General features: G+C 39.8%; 1 protein-coding gene across 1 annotated transcript in view; it reads right to left on the reverse strand.

Moving 5' to 3' along the window:
* The window catches only part of LOC148045592 (lanosterol synthase-like), a 47044-nt gene extending 21262 nt beyond the window's left edge, over positions 1-25782 (reverse strand). The window contains exons 1-15 of the mRNA XM_087716674.1: positions 25657-25782; positions 22251-22419; positions 20810-20948; positions 18972-19080; positions 16618-16739; positions 13743-13839; positions 12691-12826; positions 8840-8948; positions 7765-7883; positions 6776-6873; positions 5086-5113; positions 3210-3266; positions 2711-2782; positions 2059-2109; positions 684-833 (exon numbers count right to left, since the gene is read on the reverse strand). Of these exons, the coding sequence (XP_087572800.1) occupies positions 684-833; positions 2059-2109; positions 2711-2782; positions 3210-3266; positions 5086-5113; positions 6776-6873; positions 7765-7883; positions 8840-8948; positions 12691-12826; positions 13743-13839; positions 16618-16739; positions 18972-19080; positions 20810-20948; positions 22251-22419; positions 25657-25667 (1467 nt within the window). The 5' untranslated portion in view covers positions 25668-25782. The remainder of the gene's footprint in view (positions 1-683; positions 834-2058; positions 2110-2710; positions 2783-3209; positions 3267-5085; positions 5114-6775; positions 6874-7764; positions 7884-8839; positions 8949-12690; positions 12827-13742; positions 13840-16617; positions 16740-18971; positions 19081-20809; positions 20949-22250; positions 22420-25656) is intronic.

Consider the following 25782-nt stretch of genomic DNA (forward strand, 5'->3'; position numbering starts at 1 on the left):
GCTGTGTTGCTATCTTCTCTCCCTCATGTGCTGCTGTCACCACCCAAGCTCAGCCATGAATGCCGATTTCTTCTCCGATGATTTCAAGGGGTTTTCCCTTGTCCGATAGGGAAGTTGCTTGCTTCCTCCTTCGGCGCCCAGGCTCCCCCTCTCTCCTGTTGATTCCTCCAGGTTCAACTCATCCTTTTCCCAGATCTTCACCACAGAAAAGCTAGCGGAGATCCCATTCCTTTACCCACATGGAAGTGATGTCTCTGCAGGAAATCTGTACTGCTGCTTTTATTTGGCTACTATTGTTTCTGTTTTGCTTTGTTATTTACCACCTAAAGGCATAATTGATCAGGGCAGCCTAAAAATACAATTAAGAGAAAACATAGCACTACTTCTTGTCTGAAAATCTCTACATGTAGTCTTCGGGTTATTACCCTAATTGGAAATGGAATTTCTGTCATTAAGCAAAACAGTCATTAAACAAAACATTGCAGGACCATGCCATTTAGCAATGGTCATTGGACAAGGATTTCCCACTTCTCTGCCCTGCATGAATTGCCTCTGCTTTAACCCCCTCCCCCAGCTATCCCCTCAGTATCTCTGCCCTTTTGGTCACTCTGCACAACATGGGCAAGATGAAAATAAGTGGGGGAGATGGATTCTCAGGAAGAAATTTACTTTTCTGTGCTCACCACATTTACAGCATCAAAGAGACGACTGGGGGGGATGTGTTCCTTGATGAATGGGCACTTTTCCTGTAACAGTATCACAGATTTCAGACCTTCTGCAGTACAGTCAGCAACGATCCAGCCACAGTCACGAGTGCTGAAGGGAAATCCACCCTAGTGGTTATTAGACAATAGTGGTTTAATTTGGTTTGGAGCACAGAACACCGAAAAAGAACACAAAAGAAAACAAATTTGCCAACTAAAATGGCAACATTCACCGAGAAGAAATAATGAATTACATATCCTAACTAACTAAAGTTTATGAAATATGGTGAAAATCAAAGACAGGTAAATACTTGTAAAAAGCTAGTGATTAGTATGTAAAATATTAGGAGGAATTAATATGTTGAATGAGGTGGGTAAAATATGTGTCATTAAACAAAAAGAGAAAAAAACAAGAATGTATGCTTACATGAGTATTAATTGAATTCAAAATAACCAATACAAAAGATGTGCATTGAGATTATAAAGGAAAAGTCAGGAGTTGAGAGAAAGGGGACAACTAAAAACGTATGCTTGTATGCTTGGATTGAGTTGACAAGATTGTAAAAAGGAAAAATAGTAAATTACACTGCATCTATGAAGTAGTGTCAGAACAGGGAATCAAGGATGGAAAGTTGGCAAAGTGAATGGTGGTATTAGGCTCAACAATTTTTTCCTTTTTTTCTCATTCTTATGCTCTAATTTATCTGCCTTACTATTTCTTTCTCTCTTAAACACATTGCTCTAGCACTCAGGAAAATATTAGAAACCTCCAACTCCTTCTTGGGGTAAAAATTACCAGGCAAGATATTCTATCTGCCTCTGTTTAGCATATGTGAGCTGCAAGTCTAGATATTTGTTGACCTGAATCTAGAAGATGGGAGCAATGAAACTTTGCTTCTCTAATGATGATGCAGATTTTTGCAGCATGGCTCTGGTAGATTTATTTTAAATGCCTTGAGTGAATGAGAGTCCATAATGTATCATTACAGTCAATTCCAATGCCACTCTCACCCTATTTTGCCCTCTTGAGAAAAGAGAACAATTCTGCCACATCTAGAAGAAAGGGAAATGCTAAAAGATGGCCCAATGTTCAGAGTGTTCACTGAACACTCTCATCCATAATCCTACAGTGTGACTGCCTCTGAGGTCTTACACTGTTAGATCATTCAGTGTACAAGCAAGAATGCAGAAGGCTCCTTCAAACAAACCCCCAAATCCACTCAACAATTACAAACCTGCTTTGCTTCTTTCACCCTTCTTATTCACCCTAGCTGTTCTGTTCTAGGGCACAGAGAAGTTTTCACAGCTAATTTAAGAACTTGTTTCCACTTTCTGTCACCTTGTACAATCATACCTTGTTCATCTGACGGTAGTATTTTTCATAATTAGGTGGATTATCTGGAACCTGGAGGAGATAAAATATTATAATGTTATGCATCTTGCAGGAGTAAACCACAACAAAGTTACTTAGTTCTAGCTATGGGCTTGAGGAGAGAGAACCAGTGGTTAAGGTGGTAGAATAGGAATCTGAAGATTGAGAGTTCAAGTCCCACCATAAGTGTGAAAGCCGCCTGGGTTATTTTGGGCCCATCACTCTCTCTCAGTCCAACCCACCTTACAGGATAGTTGTTGTGGGGAAAAACTTGAGCTATTTACAAAAAAACAAAAACAAAGGCAAGATATAAAAAACGAATAATAGAATGAGAATGGATAGGAGTTATCATTTCCTTTCTCCATAGTTCTATTTTCCAGATTCAGGGTTTTCATTTTTAAGAAGAGCTATGGACTTAGAATTTTTTATCCACCTATCAAGTACTTTGTAAGGATCTGGGATAGGCAGATGTTGTTGTTGGGACTATCAGAAATGGTTAGTTTGTTCTCTGATGTGATTAGTTCTTTTTATACTCAAATGTTCAATAGATACAATGTCTATAGTACATAGCTCAGTGGCCGCTGGGAAAAAAATCCTTCAAATGTGATCAGGGACTAGAATGCGACATTTTCACCTGTGCTATTCTGAAGTGCTGATGTGCAAGTATCAGACAGTTGTCAAATTCAGGCTTCTCATGGGCACCAGCCTTTAAATAAAAAGAGTTTAATCAAGTAAAGCAAAGACATCATTTTAGATTCCAATCAATCTCTGTAATTTTTTATTTAATATTTTATTACCATTAATTTCCATTTAGGGTTTATTGCTAGAATACTATTTACACTCACTGCAAACCATAGCCAATATAGTTATATTAATTATATCCAGTTTAAAAATGTAAATAAAATAAGGAAGGAAAAGAAGCCAGAATAAGGCTATTAGCATACTGAATAGATAGAGTAGAAAGTGATGTAATTTCATTTGTTTTGTTTTTCTCTCACAATTGCAATTTGAAGCTGAAAGAGCTGCTTTGGGGCAGATTTCTTATTTAAATTATGATATAGGAAAGTGCAGCTAGTTAACTATTCCATAAAGTTTATTAAAATTAACAAGAAAAACTTGTGAAAAGCTGTTACCTCCAGAAAAGCTTGGACAGCAAATGCTGTATCCCAAACCTGTGATCCATTGGTGACCTAAAAGAGAAGATAGTTTGAAATGACGCTTTTTGAAATATACATCATGCATACTGTTTCAGCCAGCAGACTACATAAAATCAATTGCAGCTGGTCTCCCTTCCAAGAGGACAGTATGCTAAGGGATACTCTTCCAGGAACCTTTCCTGTAGCACAGGGGTGTCAAACTCGCTTCATCACGGCGTTTTCATGTAATATATCAGGACATTTTTCCCCTTCACTAAACCGGGTGAAAATGGGGCTAACACGTGATAGATGTGGCCTGTGGGCTGCGTTAGACACCCTGTTCTAGCACCAATACCTTCTACCTGGAACCTTACTGTACTCTTCAAGACAATTTCTCTCTCCTGCAATAAAAACGTCGATAGTCCTTTGCTATTTAGGAATTACTTTTTAAATGTATCCCTTGCCACACATGGGGCAACAAAAAAGGTGTTGGTACTTACCTGATACACCTCTTCTAATAGAGTGGAGATAGCATCCATGTATGGATTAACACTGTCCGTTCTCTGATTGGACTGAGTCTGATTACTAATTAATTAATCACCTATATAACCCGTCCCTGTGAGTGACTCCACCCAGCTTACGATGAAGAAAAAGACTCCTCGTGTTATCCAAAGATGAACTTTAGTGAACGATTCAACTCAGATCCTGACCAAAAACACCAATAAAAAAACCAACATAGACCAACTGATCAATCACCTCCCCAGTTCTTGATGGGAAAACAGTCTCCGTGCAGGGCGGGGCTGGATGCTATCTCCACTCTATTAGAAGAGGCGTATCAGGTAAGTACCAATGCCCTTTCTCAATAGAGGTGGAGATAGCAACCATGTATGGGACATACCCAAGCTAGTCCCCGTTGAGAGGGAGGAGACTGTAGGTCTACCTGTCAGCATGCACTGCTTGTAGAACTCTACAGCCAAAGGCAGCGTCCACCGAAGCGAACTTGTCTAATTTATAATTACGAATAAAGGGCGAAGAGAGTGCCCACGCAGCTGCCCTGCAGATCTCTCCCAGGGAAGCCTGCGTACTCCACACCATAGTGGTGGCCGAACTCCTGGTGGCCGAGCTCCTGGTTGAATGTGCCGTAATTCCTTGAGGGATCGGCTCCTGATTAGATGAATAGGCCGCAGCGATGCACTTTCTAACCCATCTGCCCATTGTAGTGACTGATACCTTTTGCACCAGGGAGGAAGATTGGAAAGAGACAAAAAGATGTTCCGTCTTTCTAAATTCTGATGTCTGGTTTATGTAGATTTGGAGAGCTCGCTGGACATCTAGGTGGTGCTACTGCTCTTCTAATGGCCTTGACGGTGATGGACAAAAGCACTACTTGGCATAGGGCTTGCTTGCTCCAGGGATTGCCTGTCCCTCCTCGCTTTTGTCTGGCAGATTTGTTCCTGCAGGGTTGGCATGGTGTAGGTTCCTTGGATTAAACAATGACATCTATTGGGATTCTAGAGTTAGATCTTCCCAGGGGCAGCACCTGCCCTCTGGGAACAGATTCCACCAAGATCCAAACGGCCCTCACTCTGCTATTGTTTGAAAGAGCTAGGAAGACTTGGCTTTTCACTCAGGTCTTTGACTTGAAGGACCCTTCACTTCATCATGCTTGCCATCTTTTTAAAATTGATTTTATTGTACATTTTTATTGTTATGAGTCACTCAAAGTTGATAGTAGCAAGATGACAAAAAAATTAATAAATTACTATTGTTACTGTTAATTTTAAGCAGAGCTCTTGGCAGAGTCTGCAGTAGTCATTACCCGGTGAGACGGGTTCAGACCTCAGCAAAATAAAAACATGCCAGGAATGATTACCTGCATCTTCATGCCATCCAGACCCAGCCTGCAAGAAAAGTAAAAGCAAGCATGAGAGGCATGGCAAAGAAGAAACAGGTAAGGGACCTGTAAGTTTCACTATCATAAACATATTTATATATCATAAACAGTGAGCCATGAGTAGCATGAACATTGGTCTTCTAGTCATTCCCGGAAAGGCCTTTTGAATAAGAGACAATGGCTAAATTAGGACTGGATGTGAGGAAGGAGGCAGGCTAGAGATGACCCACCCTTATACTTATTGGCCTATCGCTAAAACTCTGCAGGGATTTCCTAGAGGGGTGAGTCACAACACAAATGGAAGGGGAAAAAATGATTTTGTAAGATTTTCTACCTGGAACTTTAATGTGTACTTCTCATCTCAGGATATCTCTCCCCTACAATAGATAGTCTTTGACTTACAACTGTTTCAAGTAGTTTAATAAAATGCAGTTAAAAACACTATACAAGCCCTCATTAAGAAATTATATTTACACACACACCAGGAACAGGAAGGGTCTCACAAGAGCAGATAGAGGTAAATCCTAGAATGGCAGGAAATGCATCACAAAACAATAGAGATGAATGCTAGAGAGGAATAAAGCTGCACACAAGGCAGACATAACATCTGTAACATCTTCCTCTTTTCATATTAACAACGCACAACATTGTAAAAGTTCAGATGAGAACCAGTACCAACACTTTCTACAGATTTAGTCTATCAGGTGGTTGCGAGCATCTGCTATTATGGTTGAAGACTGGCCCTCTTGTGCAGACTGGCTCTCTTTGTACCAAGAGCTTCTCTGACCTCAGGGAGGCCGCTGGGCTCTTCTCGCCACTTACTGGGGCAACCAGTGTTTGACTGCTGTTGGGTATACTGGTCACTCAGAACTCTCATCAACATTGGTCTGAGGCATCATCACTGTGCATTTCTTATTGTCAGTGGGTAAATGTGGTGTGGGATCTGGCCTGTCCACTGGAGATGGAAAATCTGACTGTTCAGCCACAAGCAAATCCAACTGGAGCCACAATTTCCATTGCTAAGCAAGATGGTTGCTAGGTAAGTCATGCCAGATTTTATGAACTTTTTGCCATGGATGTTAAGTAAATCACTGCAATTGTGAAGTGAATCAAGAGATCCTTACATGAATCAGCTTTTTCCATTGACTTTGCTTGTTGGAAGCTGGCTGGGAAGGTCACAAATAGCGACCACGTGACCCTGGGATGATGTAACTGTCATAAATACATGCCAGTTGCCAAGTGCCCAAATTTTAATCATGTGGGGATGTTATGAAGTGTAAGCATGAGGACTGGTTGTAGATCACTTTTCAGTGCCGTTGTAACTTCATAGGGTCACTAAACAAGTGGTTGTAAGTCGAGGACTACCTGTATAACCTTAGATAATCCATCTATATTCTGGAATTACTTTCTAAATGTATTTTGGAGTACATATGGTATCTTCTAAAGGATAGTAGGCAGTATTTAAGAGCCATGTTGCACTTTCAAACTACATAACAGCTTTCATAACATGGTATCTTTTAGCTGTGTTGCACCAGACTAGAATTTACACTTTGCAAAGTCAACTCCCAAAATACCTAACCAGAATAGCTAATTCTATAGTTCAACATATCAGGAAGATTCCAGGTTAACAAAGTTTGCTGGACAAGTTTGGATTTCAACAAACCCTTACCAGAGATAGTCCGAGATTCTAGAAACGTGTCCCTGGAATGCGGGAGACTTCTCTCCTTCGACATGCCAGCGTACGAGCATGTTAATTGTTTTAGATATCTACAAAGGCAAAGAAAAAACTATTATTTTCCTCCTAAAGTCTAAAGTCATCTGAGAGTAATAGCTGTGCTCTTCACAAATGTAGCTCTTCATCATTTCAGAAACTCCTGAGAAAACCAGTATCTTCTGTTTAACTGTAGACACAGATGAGAAATATTTAAAAGTACAACCTTTTTCATAAAAATCAAAGGAATATTAACTACTGAGCAAACTACTGAAGTTTGCAGATGATACAACAGTGATTGGTCTCATTCAAGACAATGATGAAACCACATACAGATGAGAGGTTGAACAACTAGCCTTGTAGTGCGACCAGAACCACCTGGAACTGAACACACTCAAAACCATAGAAACAGACTTTAGGAGAAACCCTACCATACTACCACCTCTTACAGTACTAGACAACACAGTATCAACAGTAGAGCCCTTCAAATTTCTAGGTTCTATCATATCTCAAGACCTAAAATGGACACCTAACATCAAAAACGTCATCAAAAAAGCACAGCAAAGAATCTTCTTCTTGCGCCAACTCAACAAGCTCAAACTGCCCAAGGAGCTGCTGATACAGTTCTACAGAGGAATTATTGAGTCTGTCATCTGCACCTCTATAACTGCCTGGTTCAGTTCTGCAACCAAGGAGAAAACCCCACCCCCACCAATACTGGCAGGGCAAGCTGCTGAATATAAACAGGGAGCAAACCCTACACTCCCCAGCACTCATGATGGTACTTGTTGAGTAATGAAACTTGGTTGCGAACAAAAACAAAAAACACAGCCCAAGCTCAGAGAGCCCCAAGGATACCACAAACAATGGTGCCACTGATTTTCTGCAGAGCAATTTATGATACAATACAGTGTTATTGAGTTAATTGATACTTAAAAATTACTTACAGAGCCAATGCTGATGAACTTGGTAAATTGGTCATCAGCCTTGATATGATCATATAATTCCTCCACGGCTCGCTGTCTCAATTTTTTGATGTGAAATTGCTCATAGATATTGGCTATTGCTGGAATAGAAGCAGAAAGAGACCTATGGAAGACTCAGTTTACCTTCTGAAAAATCAGAAGCAAATACAACAGAAACTGTATTCAATCAATTTGCATATGATTTGCACAAACAATTTGCACAATCAACCCAGCATATGTTTCCATCGTAATTCAAGCTGCAACTGGGAAACACATCTTATTTCCATTTAACATATTGCTCCAGGCAAACAATGTCTAGTTTTTACACCTTTCTTAATCTTCATTCCCCAGCCCCCCAACGAAGGCTTTCGTTTATAGCTTTGCCATTTCCTGTTAAATGTATAGGTAATCTTCAGGAAATGATGGCAATTGGGACTGAAATTTATATTGCAAAGCGATGTGATCATAAAGTCTAAATCACATGACTACATCACTTAGCAATAGCAATCTCTGTGGTCCCTATTGCGGTTGTTAAACAAGGATCATGGATTTTTAAGTGAGTACTTCCTTGCAACTTCCTGCCAACTTCCATTAATCAAGATCAGTGGGGAAACCAGCAGAAAGTTGCAAGTCCCAGGTGCTCCCAAGGCAGGTAGATAAGTGGCTGCTGCCAGGTGGTAGAGAGAGAGAGAGGGAGTGTGTGGATGAGTAAGGGAGTGAACAGGGAACAGGTGGTCAGGAAGGAGTGGCACAAATCCAGTGGGATTTGGGATGGCTGCTGCCATGGGAGAGGATGTGCAAGGGTATGCGAGTGACTAAGGAGGGTGCTGTCAGATAGGAGAATAATATATCTGTTACTATCACTGTCATTTTGGGGAACCATTAGATACAATGAAATGTTAGGAAAAACACCTCTTAGGCTTATCTTCCTTATATTCTGAGGATCCTTTTGGAATTACAAAGATGTTTCCTTGGCAGCGTTTTTTATTCTGCAGTAAAATGGAATCTAGCAAGAACAAATGAGGGAGGCCCTTCGGCAAGAAGCAGGTTTACATACCATAGATCACGGTCAGTAGCCAACTATGTGGTGTGTATAAATCCCCAGAAGCAATATTATTTTTTTGTGCTGGCCAGTCAATACTGTCGTAGTCTTGTACATAGAGTTCCTACAAAAGAAACCCAGAAGAATAAAGAATTAGCATTTGAAGATCCACAAGAAATCTCAGTGGGTTTTGAACAGACAAAACTGTTACTTAAGGAACATGCCAGAAGCGCTGACTTCCAAAAGGCCTTTAGAGAGATTCCACCATGAGACCAGAAAAAAACAATTGTGCCTGCCCAATATTTATTTAATATTGTATCCTAAAAGAGATTGGACAACCATTTGTCTGAAATGTTATAGTTTCCTGTTTGAGTAGGGGGCTGGACTAGTCCCACTCACTCCAAGAGAAGAGCCTTTAACAGATTAACAAAGTTGGAAGGGACCTTGCAGGCCATCTAGTCCAACCTCCTGACCAAGCAGGAGACCCTACATCTGCTTCTACCTAGGATCGAACTCACAACCTCCTGATTGTGAGACAAGAGCTCCACCTCTAGGCCACAGCAAACCGAGTTCCCATGTGCAATAATTTCTTTGGCAGAATCTAGGAGAAGAGCCTTCTCTGTTGTGGCTCCCAACATTTGGCAGATTCTTCCATTGAAGGTAAGGTTGGCCCCATATTCCTGGCCTCCCAGAAGAGTCTTAAAACCTGGCTCTGTTGGCTGGCCTAGGGCTCCAATAAGGGTACTTAATGCTGGGGCTGACTATGCAGAGAGAATATCCCCACCATGTCATATGTCCTCTTGGTTTTTTTATCTGTATTTAATCTTTCTTACTTTTAAAATTGTTTTGTATTATCTTTTTATTATGCTGTAAGTCATCCAGACTTACTTTTACAGTGAGATGAGTGTCACATATGTTTCATAAGTACATTTAATAAATAAATTAGATTATCCCACTGTAATGCCCTTCCACCTGCTCTTTTCAACAGCCAATTTAGCAACACCTCTAAAATATAAGTCAGGGAGAAACAGAAGCTATGGGCCAGGTCCTGCTGTGCTGCCTTTTGGTGGAGATATCTGGACTACAGGTACTCTTAAACCATTTGTTTAGTGACCATTCAAAATTACAATGGCACTGAAAAAAGTGACTTATAACTTTCACACTTACGACTGAATCAGCATCCCCATGGTCACGTGATCAAAATTCAACTTCTTAACAACTGGCATGTATTTATGACAGTTGCACTGTCCAAGGGTCATGTGATCACCATTTGTTACTTTCCCAGCTGGCTTCAAAGAAATAGTCAATGGGGGAAGTGAGGTTCATTTAACAACCGCATGATTCCAAAGTGTGGAAGGGTTAGCTGGCATCCACAAAGGAAAACTTTCTAAGGAATGAGTCACAGTTCTGCTGTGCACTGACTTAACCGGAGAGAAGCTAAAACCTTTGGTGATCAGTAAATTGGCAAAGCCATCCACATTCAAGAACCTGCAGCCCAAAGACCTTCCTGTCACCTGGAAATCTTAACAAATCTACATGGATGACTGATGCCCTATTTGAGGAGGGAATAAGTGGTATTGACTGAGAAATGAAGAAGAAGAAATGGCCCATTCTTCTTGTAGTGGACAATTGTCCTAGCCATCCCCAAGTGAATCATCCTACAAACTGAAAAATTTGCCTCCAAACACTACATCAAAACTTCAACCTCTTGACAAGGCATAATCAAAACATTCTACTGTAAATGCACTACTGAGCCCAGCTTCTGCAGTGGGTCAATGCTAAGATCCAAACCTATGGTTCGTCTGCAGAAGCAAATCCCTGACCCTGATTCAGAAGCAATTTTCCAATCAGTACTGACTGAGGTACAACCCATTGGGAAACTGCTGGAAGCAACTGATGAAGCAAAAGAATTAAATAAGGACCATAAAACTGCAAATATTCCAAAAGAAGATGAGGTCAGTCATTTGATAATGCAATTACAGTTATTTGCCATGGAAAATTGCCTAGATATAGTGAGTGGTATGGCCAGCATTCAGCGTGCTTTCTCCACTTACCTTCATAACATGAATAAGAAACAGACTAAAATTGACTCTTTTTTTCATGAGAAAATAATACATACATAAATGTATTGATTTTGTATGATGCAGTATTGCATGAATGATTTTATTATGTTTTCATTATGTGTGTTTCTGTAAAGTAAAATGAGGCATGTGTACATATCAGTACAGTTGTTCAGTATGCCACTTTCATTCAGTCCCTTGGGTCAATTTTCAGAGGTTTTATTCTATTTTATGAACAGAGAATTACAAGCTTAAATAGTAAGGCTGTGCATTCTTTGAAAACTATTTGGAAAGATGTTTTGGAATATGAAAGAGCACAAGCACAGCTTCTCTTTAAAGCATCACTAAATACAGGGGTGCTTTAATAAGCTGAATGTGTGGAAGCCTGAAAAAGTAGCTGCTTTAAAATGATGCCTTAATCCCATGCATTTCATAATACCGCTTTGAAATAATTTTTGAACCATGTACACCTCTTCTAAATTGGTTTTATATATATACATATACACACAGAGAGAGAGAGAGAGAGGGAGGGAGGGAGGGAGGGAGGGAGGGAGAGAGAGAGAGAGAGAGAGAGAGAGAGAAGTTGGGGAGGGGGTGGGGGTCAAAAGGCATTTTCCTATATTTCAGTTTTGAGCTACACAGCTCGACTCCTTATCAGCCAGCCAGGGTGAGAGGTATATATTTAAAGTCACAACCCCTGGTATGCCCAAATATGGGAGGAAGGTCACACTTCCACTCTCTGTCTTCGGCTCGTCACAAGAGACCACCGAGACAGAAACCCAATATTTTTTTTACTGTTGCCTTTTTGTTACATTTGTTATATTTATGCTGATAAATAAATAAAGGGAGACTAGTATAGATCTATTTCAAGCTATTTAGCTCTCATCAGCTAGCCACACCCTTGTTGGGAATCGAAACTGTGCTCTATTGCCTCTTAGGCAGATGTGTTAACTATTGAGCTACAATGGTTAATGTGACTTTAATGTGACTTTAAATATATATCTCTCACCCTGGCTGGCTGATAAGGAGTCGAGCTGTGTAGCTCAATGGTTATCACATCTGCCTAAGAGGCAATAGAGCACAAGTTCGATTCCCAACAAGGGTGTGGCTAGCTGATGAGAGCTAAATAGCTTGAAATAGATCTAGTCTCCCTTTATTTATTTATCAGCATAAATATAACATATATATATATATATATATATATATATATATATATATATATATATATATATATATATATATATATATATATATATATATATATATAGAGAGAGAGAGAGAGAGAGAGAGAGAGAGAGAGAGAGAGAGAGAGAGAGAGAGAGAGAGAGAGAGAGAAGAGCAAAAAAAGGGGAGGGGCGTCAAAAGGCATTTTCCTATATTTCAATTTTGGAATCCTTTGGGGACTGGGAAACTGAAAATTGGCCCATCTCCTTAAAGCAGCATTAAATACAGGGGTGCTTTAATGAGCTGAATGTGTGGAAGCCTGAAAAATGTAGCTGCTTTAAAATGATGCCTTAATCCGATGCATTTCATAATACCGCTTCGAAATAATTTTTGAAGCATGTACACCTTAGATAGATAGATAGATAGATAGATAGATAGATAGATAGATAGATAGATAGATAGATAGATAGAGCGCAAAAGAGTGGGGGGGATCAAAAGGCATTTTCCTACATTTCAATTTTGGAATCCTTTGGGGACTGGGAAACTGAAAATTGGCCCAACCCTGCATCTTAAACAAGATCAGAGATTCCATTGAAATTGAAAGTCATTGGACTAATAGGAAAGTTATGCTTTGGCAACTACCTGTCGAAGGCTCAAGATAAGTTCATCTTCTTCTGCAGTGAGGCGGACAGCATAGCAGTAGGCCATTGGCAGGTAAACCTGGCGGCAGTGACACCAAAGTGTGGAAGGGTTAGCTGGCATCCATGAAGGAAACAACCTATTGTGAAGTGGAAAGAAGGGAAAAGCTCGTAACAGTGGACGGTTGCCTGCAAAGACAATGTAACAACTTGACTGAAGGAAATGCAAAAAGATCATGACAACAAAACATGGAGTGGCTGCTTAAACACACTTCATCCAGTAGGCTTTGAAAAATTAGCCACTGGCATGCCCATCTCTAGCAACTATCAGACCTCAAAGAGTCTTCATGAAGTTGTCCAGTATGTAAATAATTTCACCTTTGGGGACAGTATCAAAAATACTGGAATCAGGTTGTACTCTTTTGGTCTTAGATGAAAACTGTGATATAGTGACCCTTTTTACTTTTAAGTAGACAAGTTTAGAGAGCCATTTGGTAGTGCTTAAAGCACCATACACTCCTTCCTGTGGGGAGGGGATATTAGATTCTAATCTTAAACATTGAGGTGAATTTTTAAAAGTAAATATAGGAAATTCCTCCTCAGCTTGTAGAAAAGAAAACAGAAGAGAAAGTAAAACAAGCATTTAGAGGACATTCAAGAGCCAATATGAGGGGAAAAATCCCAAAATGCTCTTATACTAAATACTGAAACAGATTCCATTAATAATGTGACTTCTTCAGTCTCACCATGAAAATACAACTAAGAATTCATTATGAAGCTTACCTCATAAATAAATTTTCACCATTTTACAAGTGGTCTGTTTTGGAAGGAGATAGGGGGGATAATCTGGAACATGGGTTGAAAGATAATAAACTGATCTGAATAAATAGGAAATTAACTGACTTGCAAACAGCAGGTGCAAATTCTAAGAAACCTTTGTATCTTGGAAGGGGAGATGGTAAACAGGGTTGGGAATTTTTTGGGTCAAGTGCATCCATCCATATAACGAACACAGACAGAAGCTGGGTATAATTTTCTTGATGATGATTTACACACCACATCTCAGGAAGCAACGTATTCATTCCTTCCCAACTGTAGACATTCAAGACAGCCAGCCAAAGTTTACCCCAGGAAACGACTCCTACAGCACCACCTGAAGAATTCCAAAACAGAATAATATCAAAACAGCTGACAACTTTATAAAACATAAACAGTTCATAGTTATTACAGAGGAAAAGAAAGGGGAGAAATGATCTATTTAAGAGCTATGGTTCTCCTTTTTCCCTCTGCTTATGTGGTGTGTCTTGCCTTCTCAGTCCCAAAAAGACACTGCTACCAAATAGTCTGGCCTCATCCTTCCTCTTTTTCCATTAGCCCTGTTCATAACAACAGTTTTTATGAGTCACTCTTTACAGATAGACTTTTCATATCTCCTGAAGTTTCTGGCCAGGAAAATGTACAACATACAGTAGAAAACAAAAAGTAAAAGAGTGGCTTCAATTTATTCAGTCAGAGAGAAAGCAAGAAGAGCTAATGAGTAACTTTTTACCTCCCATAGAACTAATACAAATACCTACTATTCACTGGACTTGGAGCAGACCAGAAGAACAAATCTACTCACAAGGCTAAGTAAAATAGGGAACTCTTAGGAAAAAAGAGATGGTGCTTCCTACTTAAAGACTTCCTAGGTATCAGATCCCTAAAAGTGATACTGCCATTCAATTGGGAGGAGGGGAGCCTCCGAGTTAAATCATTAGCTACATCTGAAACAACTGAGTTTTACAACTTTACAACTGGTTTCCTGTCACCGGGAGACTGAAGGTCCCAACATCTCTCGAGGGATGTTTATGGTAGCCATGTAGGATATATAACTTTGATGTCTAACTACAGATAGCCATGGGAATGTGTGCTTTATTGACTCCCAGGGCAGAAGAGTTAAGGAAGCATCTTCACACTTGTATATTGGTCAGAATCTGCATTCTGACAAAGGGGAGGGGTCATTATCAGCTTAATCCCATTTGCATGGCCTAAAGGTTTTTAGGTGCTGCTTTGCTTCTAATGGTTTCCATACTGCTTGATTAAAGGTTCCGTTTGAAATAATCAGTTTCAAGAGTCTTTACTTTCTCAAGTTAGGAGTGGAGCCATTACACTAGGAAAATTGAACAATGTAAGTAATATTTAATTCACAAGTGGTCACATAATCATTCCCATTTCCTGCAAATAGCAAACTATTAATCAATGAACAGCATTAGGCATGTTAATTACTGAGCAGCTTCAATCAAGCTGAGAATATCATCTGAAAACCAGAGGAACCTCTTAGCTAGATATTTAGAAAAGGAGGCAGGTTGGCATCAAGCTGATCTTTTTTTCTTCTCCTAGATTTTCATAACAACAAACATGATCACCGAGAATCAAGAATGCACTGAAAAATCTAAAGTAAAAATGTAATATTCCCCCTCAAGTCCTCCTGAACATGGGAAAGCTCAAAACAATGAAATAGGAAATGTATTTGCTACATGTTTAAGTCTTTGGCATCAGCAAATTAAAATGAATGCCAACTGGATATTTTCAGCCAGTTGACCATGCTGTTTACTACTCAGGACACAAAAACAAAGAAATTGCATTTTTTTTCATAATCAGGAAGGATCTAGTGAAAGTAGTATTTGGGCATAATGTAGCAATGATCAAATATTAGCCATTACACTTCCTGTACAACCTTTTAATATGAAGGTTATCCAAGTATATTCTCCAACCACTGATGCAGAAAAAGAGGAAATTTTATGGTCCAGGGTTTGGATCAAGTTGTCCAATTTTATGGACAAGTTTTATGATCCAGTTTAACGTGAAATCAGTAGAATATGCAAACAAAATGTGCTATTTGGAGATTGGAATGTCAATGGTGGAAATCATGATGAAGAAAATATAGTTGGACTATACGGCTTAGGAAACTGAACTGGAATGGTCAGGCATGAAAGACAGGAGCACACATGAAGTTCCAATTAAACTGATATATTACAATTCATGCTTATGCACAGGAATTTACTGAACTAAACTTTAGCACTATTTTGGCACTAGATAAAGTCAACGGAATTCAAGACAAACTGGATTTAGTCTGTTTGTGATTATTTAAACACTCTAGGCTGATTCCTCTTTTGACTTGCCTCCAAGTTCTGCCAGTCCTTCTCCTTCAAGAACAGAACAATGTATCAGTTTCTGGCAAGCTAATTACTTCACTGATGAATACAAAAATGAAAATAACTATGCTATTGGCAGAAGCATGTGGAAGACTCAGCTACAAGAGCAAAAATGTGGCCAGACACTCACTATGGAACAGATCATGAACTGTTCCTGTACAAGTTCCAAACTAACCTAAAGCATAAGAACAAAGCCAACTTGTTTCCATGATCCAATCTTGAGCATATATCCACCATTTTCAAGGAGCTTGTCAGGAATTGCTTGGAAGCCCTGAACCTAATTTGACAGAGGATCAGAGGAAATGAGGAATAATATCAGAGAAATTGTTAAGAATAAATGTGAAAAAAGACTGCCAAAAATAGAATAAAGAACACTAGATGTCAGAATAAGAAGTGGAAATTGCCAAAAAGAAAACAGAAATTAAAGTAAATATAAGAAAAGATCTCAGAAAGCAACCTAATAAAGAGTTTCAGAAAGCTGTTACAAATGACAAGAAGTGGTATTGACACTAATAAAGACACTGAAGACAGGAAGACCTGAAGGGCCAGAATAGGGATAAATATTTCTAAAGACAGTGTACCAATATGGTCACTAAGAGATGAAATCAACTTAATCCATAAACACATAAACCATAATTATTCTGTAAGCAGAGAGTCCTTTTTTCCAAAGGCATCAAATGATGGTAAAATGAAAAATAAAAGCCACATTTATTTCCAGGCTCCAGCTGGTCATTCACCTTTGCTATGGAGGTTATTTCGAGCCTTCACTAAATCTGGATCATCAGCGCTGACTCCAAGAATACGCATGGCCGTGTAGTTCAGAGCAGTAGAAAATACCTTAGACAAGTCCTCAATGTGTCTAACAGACAACAAACAAGAAAAGTGTTAGGTAGATGGGTTCACACAAGAAAACCCAACTGTACTTCAAGTTCTGTGAATTTTTAAGAACTGATTAAACCAACGAAGGCAAAATAAAAGAGCATGGAGTAATTTTATTACAACTTGACTAACAATGGCTATATTTTAGAGTTTTATTTTAAATGCATAAGAGAGAAATATAATGCTGCAGATTGAGATTAGGTAGAATTACAGTTTGCTTGCAGAATCAATTCACCAGAAATAGGAAAAATTAATACTGTAATCCCTAAACATTCAAATGATAAATCAGTGAAGTAAAGCTTAATGAGCACTAGTGATAACAACTCTATGGATTTGTTTCCTATTCATCCAAGCCATATAAACATTAGGAATATGGTGTTATCTGGGCTGTTTTGAGTTTCTTTCTCTCTTCTATTAATTAAACATTCCACCTTCTAGACAATGTGGAAGACAGAAGACAATGTCTTTTAGACAGAAAGTCATTCCTCAACCTCATTTGTGAAAGGAAGCTATTAGCGCATTTTAACAATGCAATAAATCTAACATTTCTTTCCAAGAAATATAACTATAGGAAGGATAGCTTTAAAAAGAAAACAAAGAAGTCTGGACATTTCACTATCTATAGCTACAATTAATGTATCTGTTAGAAGAAGCATTGGAAACAACTGCAGGAACCAGCCAGGAGTTCCCAGCCCATAGGTGGGTAGGAAACATTTTAAAGTAACTCCACCTTAATTGATCTGCTGTGAATTTGTCTGGAAGTTATTTTTATAGTTTTCAACACTACACATTAAACTAGCATCAAGAAGTCTTCCTGAAATTCATATCATTTTCATTTGCTGAGTTTTCAAACGTTGTGGGGTTTAAGAAGCATAAATAGGACTAAGCAACAGAATTTCCACCTATTCCAAACAAAGCCACTGTCTGTTCTAAGCCCTTCCCCCATTCTCCCACTTTTTTTCCTACCAAAGTCATTCCCTCTGCTTTTATTTTATACTATTTTGGTAATAAAATCATAATGATGGAAGGAACCTCAGAAGTCTTCTAGTCCAACCCTCTGCTCAAGGCAGAAGCCTTATGCTATCCCAGTCAAATAATTGTCCAGTCTATCCCCTCTTGGCTTCATAAAAAATCTGTCAATCATGACGCTAGAATTACTGAACAGTTATTAAGAAAGTAGTGTTTTATGTAAAGAGAAATCTATGCTTATATTTAAATTAGTGTGGATTATGACAGGACAAATGTTATTAATAAACACAGGTGTGAACTATGTCGGAGCCCCCAAATTAATAAAAATTAGTCAACATGACAAAAGACATATATAAGATACAAAACAGAGTAAGCTACAGGCCATTGCAATAGCAGATAAATTGGATAAAACAAAGTACTGGCAGGGAAGGAGGTAAGGGATAAAAAGCACAGATTATGCACAAGCTTTTTTGGTTCAAGTTGATGTCTTGTATATTTCCTAGAGATAGAAAAATGTTAGAAATAACTATACAGATAATTCTCAGCTAACAACCATTTGTTTAGTAATCGTTCAAAGTTACAGAAGAACTGCAAAAAGTGACTTATAACCATTTTTCACACTTATGACTATTGCAGTTTCCCTGTGGTCACATGATCAAAATTCAGATGTTTGGCAACTGACTTATATTTATGATGGTTGCAGTATGCCAAGACTGAGAAAGATTCTCCACGGTTTCATAAAATATTTCACTGAAATAGTAGATTTTTGCAAGATAACAAATTTCTACTACCCTTTCAAAATGCAAAGTAATGTAGATTTCTTACTGATTTCTTAAGGCACTAAACACTCTTGGTCAATTCCTGAAACAGGTATCATCTTCTCCTTAGGAATCCCAACCATTTGCTCCTGAAGTAATTGGCTAGGTATTGATGCCCATCAGCAATAAGAGCTTTTGCCTTTTTATTCCTTTGGTTCAAACATGTATGATATGCCACTGTGTAATATGCTTATGAATTCACACTGCCCACACCAAGAGCGGCATATCAGTCCCTTCTGAACCAGGATGGCATCTGCCAGCTGGAAAAAGGAGTGGCTGTCACATATTTACAATTGAAAAAAACAATCAGGGACATCTCTATTTAGGCTGAGGAGAACTGAAATGTTGCTAGTGCTACTGCCACCACCACTGGTAATGAAATAGCGAAAGTCCTTCTGAAGCAATGGCTTTTGAGCTTTACTCACAGGCCCCATCCTCCATCTGGGAGTTGCACTGAACGCAAGTAACGCACCATCTCCTTCCTACTTTCTTCTGTTAGTGGAATCTTAGCAACATGGCACACAATCAGAAGTCCTGTTGGAAAAAGACCAGAAGGTAGAAAAATGCAGTTAAGGATGGAAAGCCTTTTCAGGCAGCAACAACAAACTGTTGAACTAATAAATGGTCTCTGAGCTTCTGCTGAAATCCAATGAACTGGAATGCTTAGCCTTAAAAGATTCCAAGAGGCCTGGAGACAGACCTGTCTTTTAAACTCACCACCGTCATGAGCCAATTTGTTCTAGCTATCTATTCCTTTTAAACTATTAGTCAGTAATTGGTAGCATGTAGAGAAACATTTACCGTATTTTTCAGAGTATAAGACGCACTTTTTTTCCTCAAAAAAACAGGCTGAAAATCTGGGTGCATCTTATACATCGAATACAGCATTTTTTGCCTCCTGAAGTCCCATCCCTTCACCAAAATGGCTGTGCATACCCTTATGGAGCTTTCAGAGAGCTCTTGGGGGCTAGGGAGGGCAGAAATAAGCAAAAAATGGGTGGTTTTCTCCCCCCCCCTCCCAGCAGCACTCTATAAGCCTCCATAAGCAGTTTTTTGACAAAAAACGGGCCTGTTTTTGTGAAAAAACGGGTCATTTTTGCTGATTTTTGCCCTCCCAGCCTCCCCCCAGGAGCACTCTGCAAGCCCCCCCGCAAGGCTATTCATGCCTTTTATTTTTTAAAAAGGGCCCATTTTCATGAAAAACCGACTGTTTTTGGGAGGTTTCCATAGTGAAAAACTTTTTTTTTTCCCTTTTGGAAAGCTCTTTAACTGATTGATGAAAATTACATTGATCAAGTGCTGTGCCAGCAGAAACAAGTCTTAGGTACTGCAGATTGTCACTGATTTCTTTCTCCAGCACATGGATAAATACACCTGGAAACATCTACCTACCTACCTACTCTCTCTCTTCCTACCTACCTACTGTATTTCTCCCTCTCTCTCCCTCTATCTACCTACCTTCCTACCTACTCTCTCTCCCTACCTATCTACTGTATTTCACTCTATTTATCTCTTTCTCTTTCTATTTCTCTATCCCTCTACCTACCTACCTACACTCACTCACTCTCCCCCTACCTGCCTACTGTATTTCTATCTCTCTCTATATTTCTCTATCCCTTTATCTACCTACCTACTCTATCCCTACCTACTATATTTCTCCCTCCCTATCTCTCTCTATCCCTCTATCTATCTACCTACCTACTCTCTCCCTACCTACCTACTGTATTTCTCTCTCTCTTTCTATTTCTCTCTCTCTATCCCTCTACCTACCTACCTACACTTTCTCTCTCTCCCTACCTACTGTATTTCTCCCTCCCTCTCTATCTATCTATCTACTTACCTACCTACTCTCTCCCCCTACCTACTGTATTTCTCTATTTCTCTCTCTATCCTTCTACCTACCTACCTACACACACACACTCTTCCTACCTACCTACTGTATTTCTCTCTCCCTCCCCCTCCTCCTTTATCCACCTACCTACCTACCTATTCTCTCTCTCTCCCTACCTACTTACTGTATTTCTCTCTCTTCCTCTCTCTCTATCTACCTACCTACTTTTTTTAAAATTTGCCTCTTCAAAACCTTGGTGCGTCTTATACTTTGGTGCGTTTTATACTCTGAGAAATATGGTAATTAATTCTGAAGTAGCTACAACCAATGTAGCTTAGTAGATTTTTTGCCTTTGATACAAAACACTGATCATCTGACCAATGCATGACCATCTGTGAGAAGGAGCTACTGGGACCTTTCTTGTAATAATACCTGGCAACAGAAAGAGAGGTCCTCCATAATCCTCAGCCCAATGACCATCCTCTGCTTGGAGGCCTGCAAAAAATTTCATCCCATTTAGCGCTGCCTCTTCTGCAGTACAGGCTGTAGGCAAGATTGGGAAGACTTTAGTCTGCAAAAGAGAAAGAATTGGAACCAGAAAGTAATATAAATGACCAGACTGTAGGTCCATAAAAGTCTAAAGGGAACTGGCATATGTATAAAGATGTTCACTGAAGTCTTCTGCTTTATTCAAGCAGTACAACGTATGGAGGGGTACTTAACTGCTCTCTCTCCCAGATTCTGGTACAACAGAAAGGATAGCAGCTGACCTTGGATTTGCTCCCTAGGCAAACCAAAAACAGTTCTGATACCAGCCAGAAAAGATTTATAGTGAATTTGCTTACTTGTTCTTTGTTTATTAGTTTTTACAAATGATTGAACATATTCAGAACACCTTCCTCCTCCTATTTTCCCTACAACAACCCCGTGAGGTGAGCTGGGTGGACAGAGGATGCTTGGCTCGAGGTAATCCACTAGGCTTTAATGGCTAATGCAGGACTAGAACTCAGTTTCACACTTTCTAGCCTGATGCCTTAAGCACTAGACCAATCCTACTGTATGATAAACCACAGGTTATCTAGCCCTGATTTCACCTAATCTATTGTTTTATGGAACCAGCCAGTATCTGTATGCTTCCTAAAGGGCAGTATCCTCTTTCACCTTGTGAGAATCTGTTGAATATTTCTTCTGGACCCAGATCCAACACACTGATGCCTGAAACACTGAAAGATATTGGTAAGAGAAATATATGGAATATGAGCCTTCTTCAAGCACTCTCTTGTATATACTGGAAAGTAATATTCCTAATTACAGAAGACTAGAAATAAAAGTTGAAATCTGCAGTATAAGTCATGTATTTCAGATGGTATCTTTCTAAAAAGAGAGCTGTAGATCGCTTTTGCATCCTTTCTCCAATTTACAGAGGGCCAGCACTGAGATGTGTACATAAACCATCTGAATCCATCACATCTTCTTATAGTTTTGTCCTTTCAGAGGTTTTTGTCAAGCAAATCGGTTTCACCATATTTGGCCTTTTCCAAAAGAAATTAAGTAATAACAGACAAGTTCCCCAGAAATATGATGCGCTCTCCCACCATTACCATTTTCCCTTTTGCAAAGACAATGTGCGTCGTGGGACAATTCCTGGATACTCATGTTAACAGTAGAGCTCCACAGATATTCACAGTGCCTCACATGACCCAAAGATGCACTATGAATTTGCTCTCTTCCATGTCTGCTAGAGTACAGAAATATTTTGCAACAGACAAGCTGTCCTGCTCTCTAAAGACTGAACTTGAAAGAAATTGCTGAGAGTTTTGCAAGCTGTCCATTCCCCTCCTATCTCATATTCACTACAGCATCAGTCACTTACTGTGTCCAGCCCTAGAGAATGAGCCTCCAGTGCAGTCTGCTCCCGCTCCACACCCTCGCCATCTGCTAGATATCGCCACCGCTGCCGACCTTCTTCATAACTCAAACGCCAGCGGGTTAAGTCTGTGGCTGGTTCTGTCTTATATGGGCCTCCTCTTCTCCGTAAATATCTAACAGGGGTGAAAAGCAAAAGAGAGACCCTAGGTAAAGCCTTCATCCTAGCATTGCAAATGAAAAATGTCCAAGCATTAGGATCCAAGCAGTGTCTGAAACTTGTTTTTTAGGATTCCAGCTTAAAACTAAACTATGGATTAACTGTGGATAAAATAAAACTCGCTACAGCCACATGTAATAGAAAATGTAAGGAAATAAACCCATTGGATAAGTAAAACAGAACAATTAATCAGTAGAACAGCTTTTTTCCAGAAGTTATGAATGCTCCAACAGTGGTAGTTTTTAAGAAAAAACTGGACAACCATTTGTCTAAAATGATATAGGGTTTTCTGCCTGAGCTTTAGAATACCTCCAAGGTCCCTTCCAATTTTCTGTTAGTCTATATCTGTTTAAATGTGTAATCTCAAAATCCAATAAAAAATTAAATCAGGAAATAAAACATCTACTGTTTCTCCCTGTATGCTTCCAATGTGAAGCTGCTTGGTTTGTGGAGGGTTCAGCCCCATTCCTGCTTCTCAGCATTTGCATCTCTTCTATTAATCATACCATGATATGCAAACAGCCAATTATGGGCTATTCATCTAATGGTAATTCAATGTGCTTTGGCTTAGTTCAATATTTATATAGGTAGTCCTTGACTTACAACAGTTCATTTATTGTCCCAAGGTCATATGATCATCTTTTGCAACCTTCTGACAAGCAAAATCAATAGGGAAGCCACATCCAATTAACAACCAGGTTATTGACTTATCATCTTCAGTGATTCACTTAACAACTGGTCATAAAATGGGACAAAATTCACTTAACAAATTTCTCACTTAACAAGAAATATTGAGGTCAATTGTGATTGTAAGTTGAGGACTATTGTACTCAGCTAATATACTCAAACTCTTAAGAGTAAAAATGCACCAGTAATTACTTGCACACCTTCTGATGGTGTGATACAGGGGATTGTGTCAATTTCAACAGATGATGTGGGAAAAGTTACAATGTTTTAATTTAATTTAAAAGGGCTTCTATTTTTGGACAAAGTTCTAAATCCTTCAAATAGATAAACCAAAGAAACATATCTGTTGACATCAAATTCCCCTCAAACGGCTTTTCTCTGGGACTGCTATTTAAAGAGCTGCATTGGTGACCTTTTTACATATTTGAGAATGATTTGCTTTCCAATAGCTGAGAATATATGAGAATAAGGTTAAATTGTTGGGTCTTGATGTTTTCTGAGCTCAGAGTGCCAAGAATCCAGGCTCCAAGCTGATGTGCTGCAGGCATTCTTACCAAACTAGCCTTTTTACATCAGCCTTCTTTGGTCACTAACTCCCTCGGCACCTCTATTTTAAGGGATTATTTTTACCATGTATCTTTTTATTCTACTATTTATATGGGATTTGTCAATTTTACTATGTTTAATCTATAAAAGGTTTATGGCTATTGCAAACCAATTCAAGTTTTTCTATGATATAGTAGAAGCGGCTTTCGATACCATCGACCATGGTATCCTTCTGCGACGACTGCGGGAGGTGGGGGTGGGCGGCACTGTTCTGCAGTGGTTCTCCTCCTACCTCTCGGACAGGTCGCAGTCAGTGTTGGTGGGGGGGCAGAGATCGTCCCCGAGGCCCCTAACTTATGGGGTGCCGCAGGGTTCGGTCTTATCCTCCCTACTATTTAACATATACATGAAACCGTTGGGCGAGATCATTCGGAGGCACGGGATAAAATACCATCAGTACGCGGACGATACACAGTTGTATCTGTCCGCCCCGTGCCAACTCAATGAAGCGGTGGACGTGATGAACCGGGGTCTTGAGGCTGTTAAAGACTGGATGAGAGCTAACAAACTGGTACTCAACCCGGACAAAACCGAGTGGCTGTTGTGATTTCCTCCCAACAATTTGGCCAACGTTCCATCACTCAGGCTGGGGGGTCAAAATTTATACCCCTCAGACAGGGTCCGCAACTTGGGAGTCCTCCTGGACCCACAGCTGAATTTCGACCATCACTTGTCAGCTGTGACCAGGGGGGCATTTGCCCAGGTTCGCCTGGTGCGCCAGTTGCGGCCCTACCTGAACCGGGAGGCCCTCACAACAGTCACTCGAGCCCTTGTGATCTCTAGGCTGGAATACTGCAATGTGCTCTACATGGGGCTGCCCTTGAAGAGCATCCGGCGACTTCAGCTAGTCCAGAATGCGGCCGCGCGAGTGATTGGGGGCGCACCACGGTTTGCCCACATAACACCGATCCTCTGTGAGCTGCGCTGGCTACCTGTTGATCTCCGGGTGCACTTCAAGGTCCTACTTACCATTCATAAAGCGCTCCATGGTAGTGGATCTGGCTATTTGAGAGACCGCCTTCTGCCGATTACCACCCTTCGTCCCATCAGATCGCATAGAGTAGGCCTCCTCCGAATTCCATCCGCCAGTCAGTGCCGACTGGCGACTACGCGGAGGAGAGCCTTCTCAGTTGCAGCTCCGACGCTATGGAACAATCTCCCCGTGGAGATCCGCACCCTCACCACCTTCCAGGCCTTCCGCACATCCCTCAAGATCTGGCTATCCCGTCAGGCCTGGGGATAAGACTTTACTCTCGCCCCCCCCCCCCGAATGTTGAGTGAATGTTGTGTTTTACCGCTTATTATTTTTACTCACATTTTCTTTTTGTGTTTTGTCCTGCACTCCCCTCCCCTATTATTGTAAGCCGCCCTGAGTCCCCTCAGGGAAAAGGGCGGCCTATAAATGTTTAATAAAACAAAACAAACAAAAAACAAATATAATACAGAAGAAGAAGAAAAAGATGTATAAAATACAAAAATGAATTTGATGACTAGATAATATGAAATATTATCAAAATTAACCTTTTTTGTGAAACGAAAGGACAACCAAACCACAAACAGCCTCTGTGTGATTTAAATTGTTTAACAGAGAAAGAGCATAGAGCAATAATGTATGTATCACATCATATATACATAGTACAAATATGTTTTTAATTATTCCCATTTTGTCAAAAAAATTAACGGGTAGATGATCACAGAAGATTCAAATCCCTTCTCAGACCATGGGAAAATGTGGCATTTTTTAATCACCAATTACGTCCTGGACTTTTCATTCTTTTTTTTTTCTTTTTGCATCGCCACAAGTAAAGCATCCTAGTGATTTTTCCAAACAAAGCTAAAACTAAAACGACCAGAAAGCTCTGGAAGAATCCTAAAATAGGAGAGATGCCAAAATACTCACGTTCCATCCATCCTGTCACTCTGAGCTAAGGTTGAAGCCTGCAGGCAGTAGCATAAGGACCGGCATAAAATAAAGTACAGCCAAGGCTGGACTTATCACACACCTCACAGCTCGACTGTTTCAGCG

Source organism: Thamnophis sirtalis, unplaced genomic scaffold (assembly GCF_051295495.1).
Source record: "Thamnophis sirtalis isolate CommonGarterSnake01/CBP01778 unplaced genomic scaffold, rThaSir2_p1.2 scaffold_5, whole genome shotgun sequence".
In the NCBI taxonomy this organism is placed as follows: domain Eukaryota; kingdom Metazoa; phylum Chordata; class Lepidosauria; order Squamata; family Natricidae; genus Thamnophis; species Thamnophis sirtalis.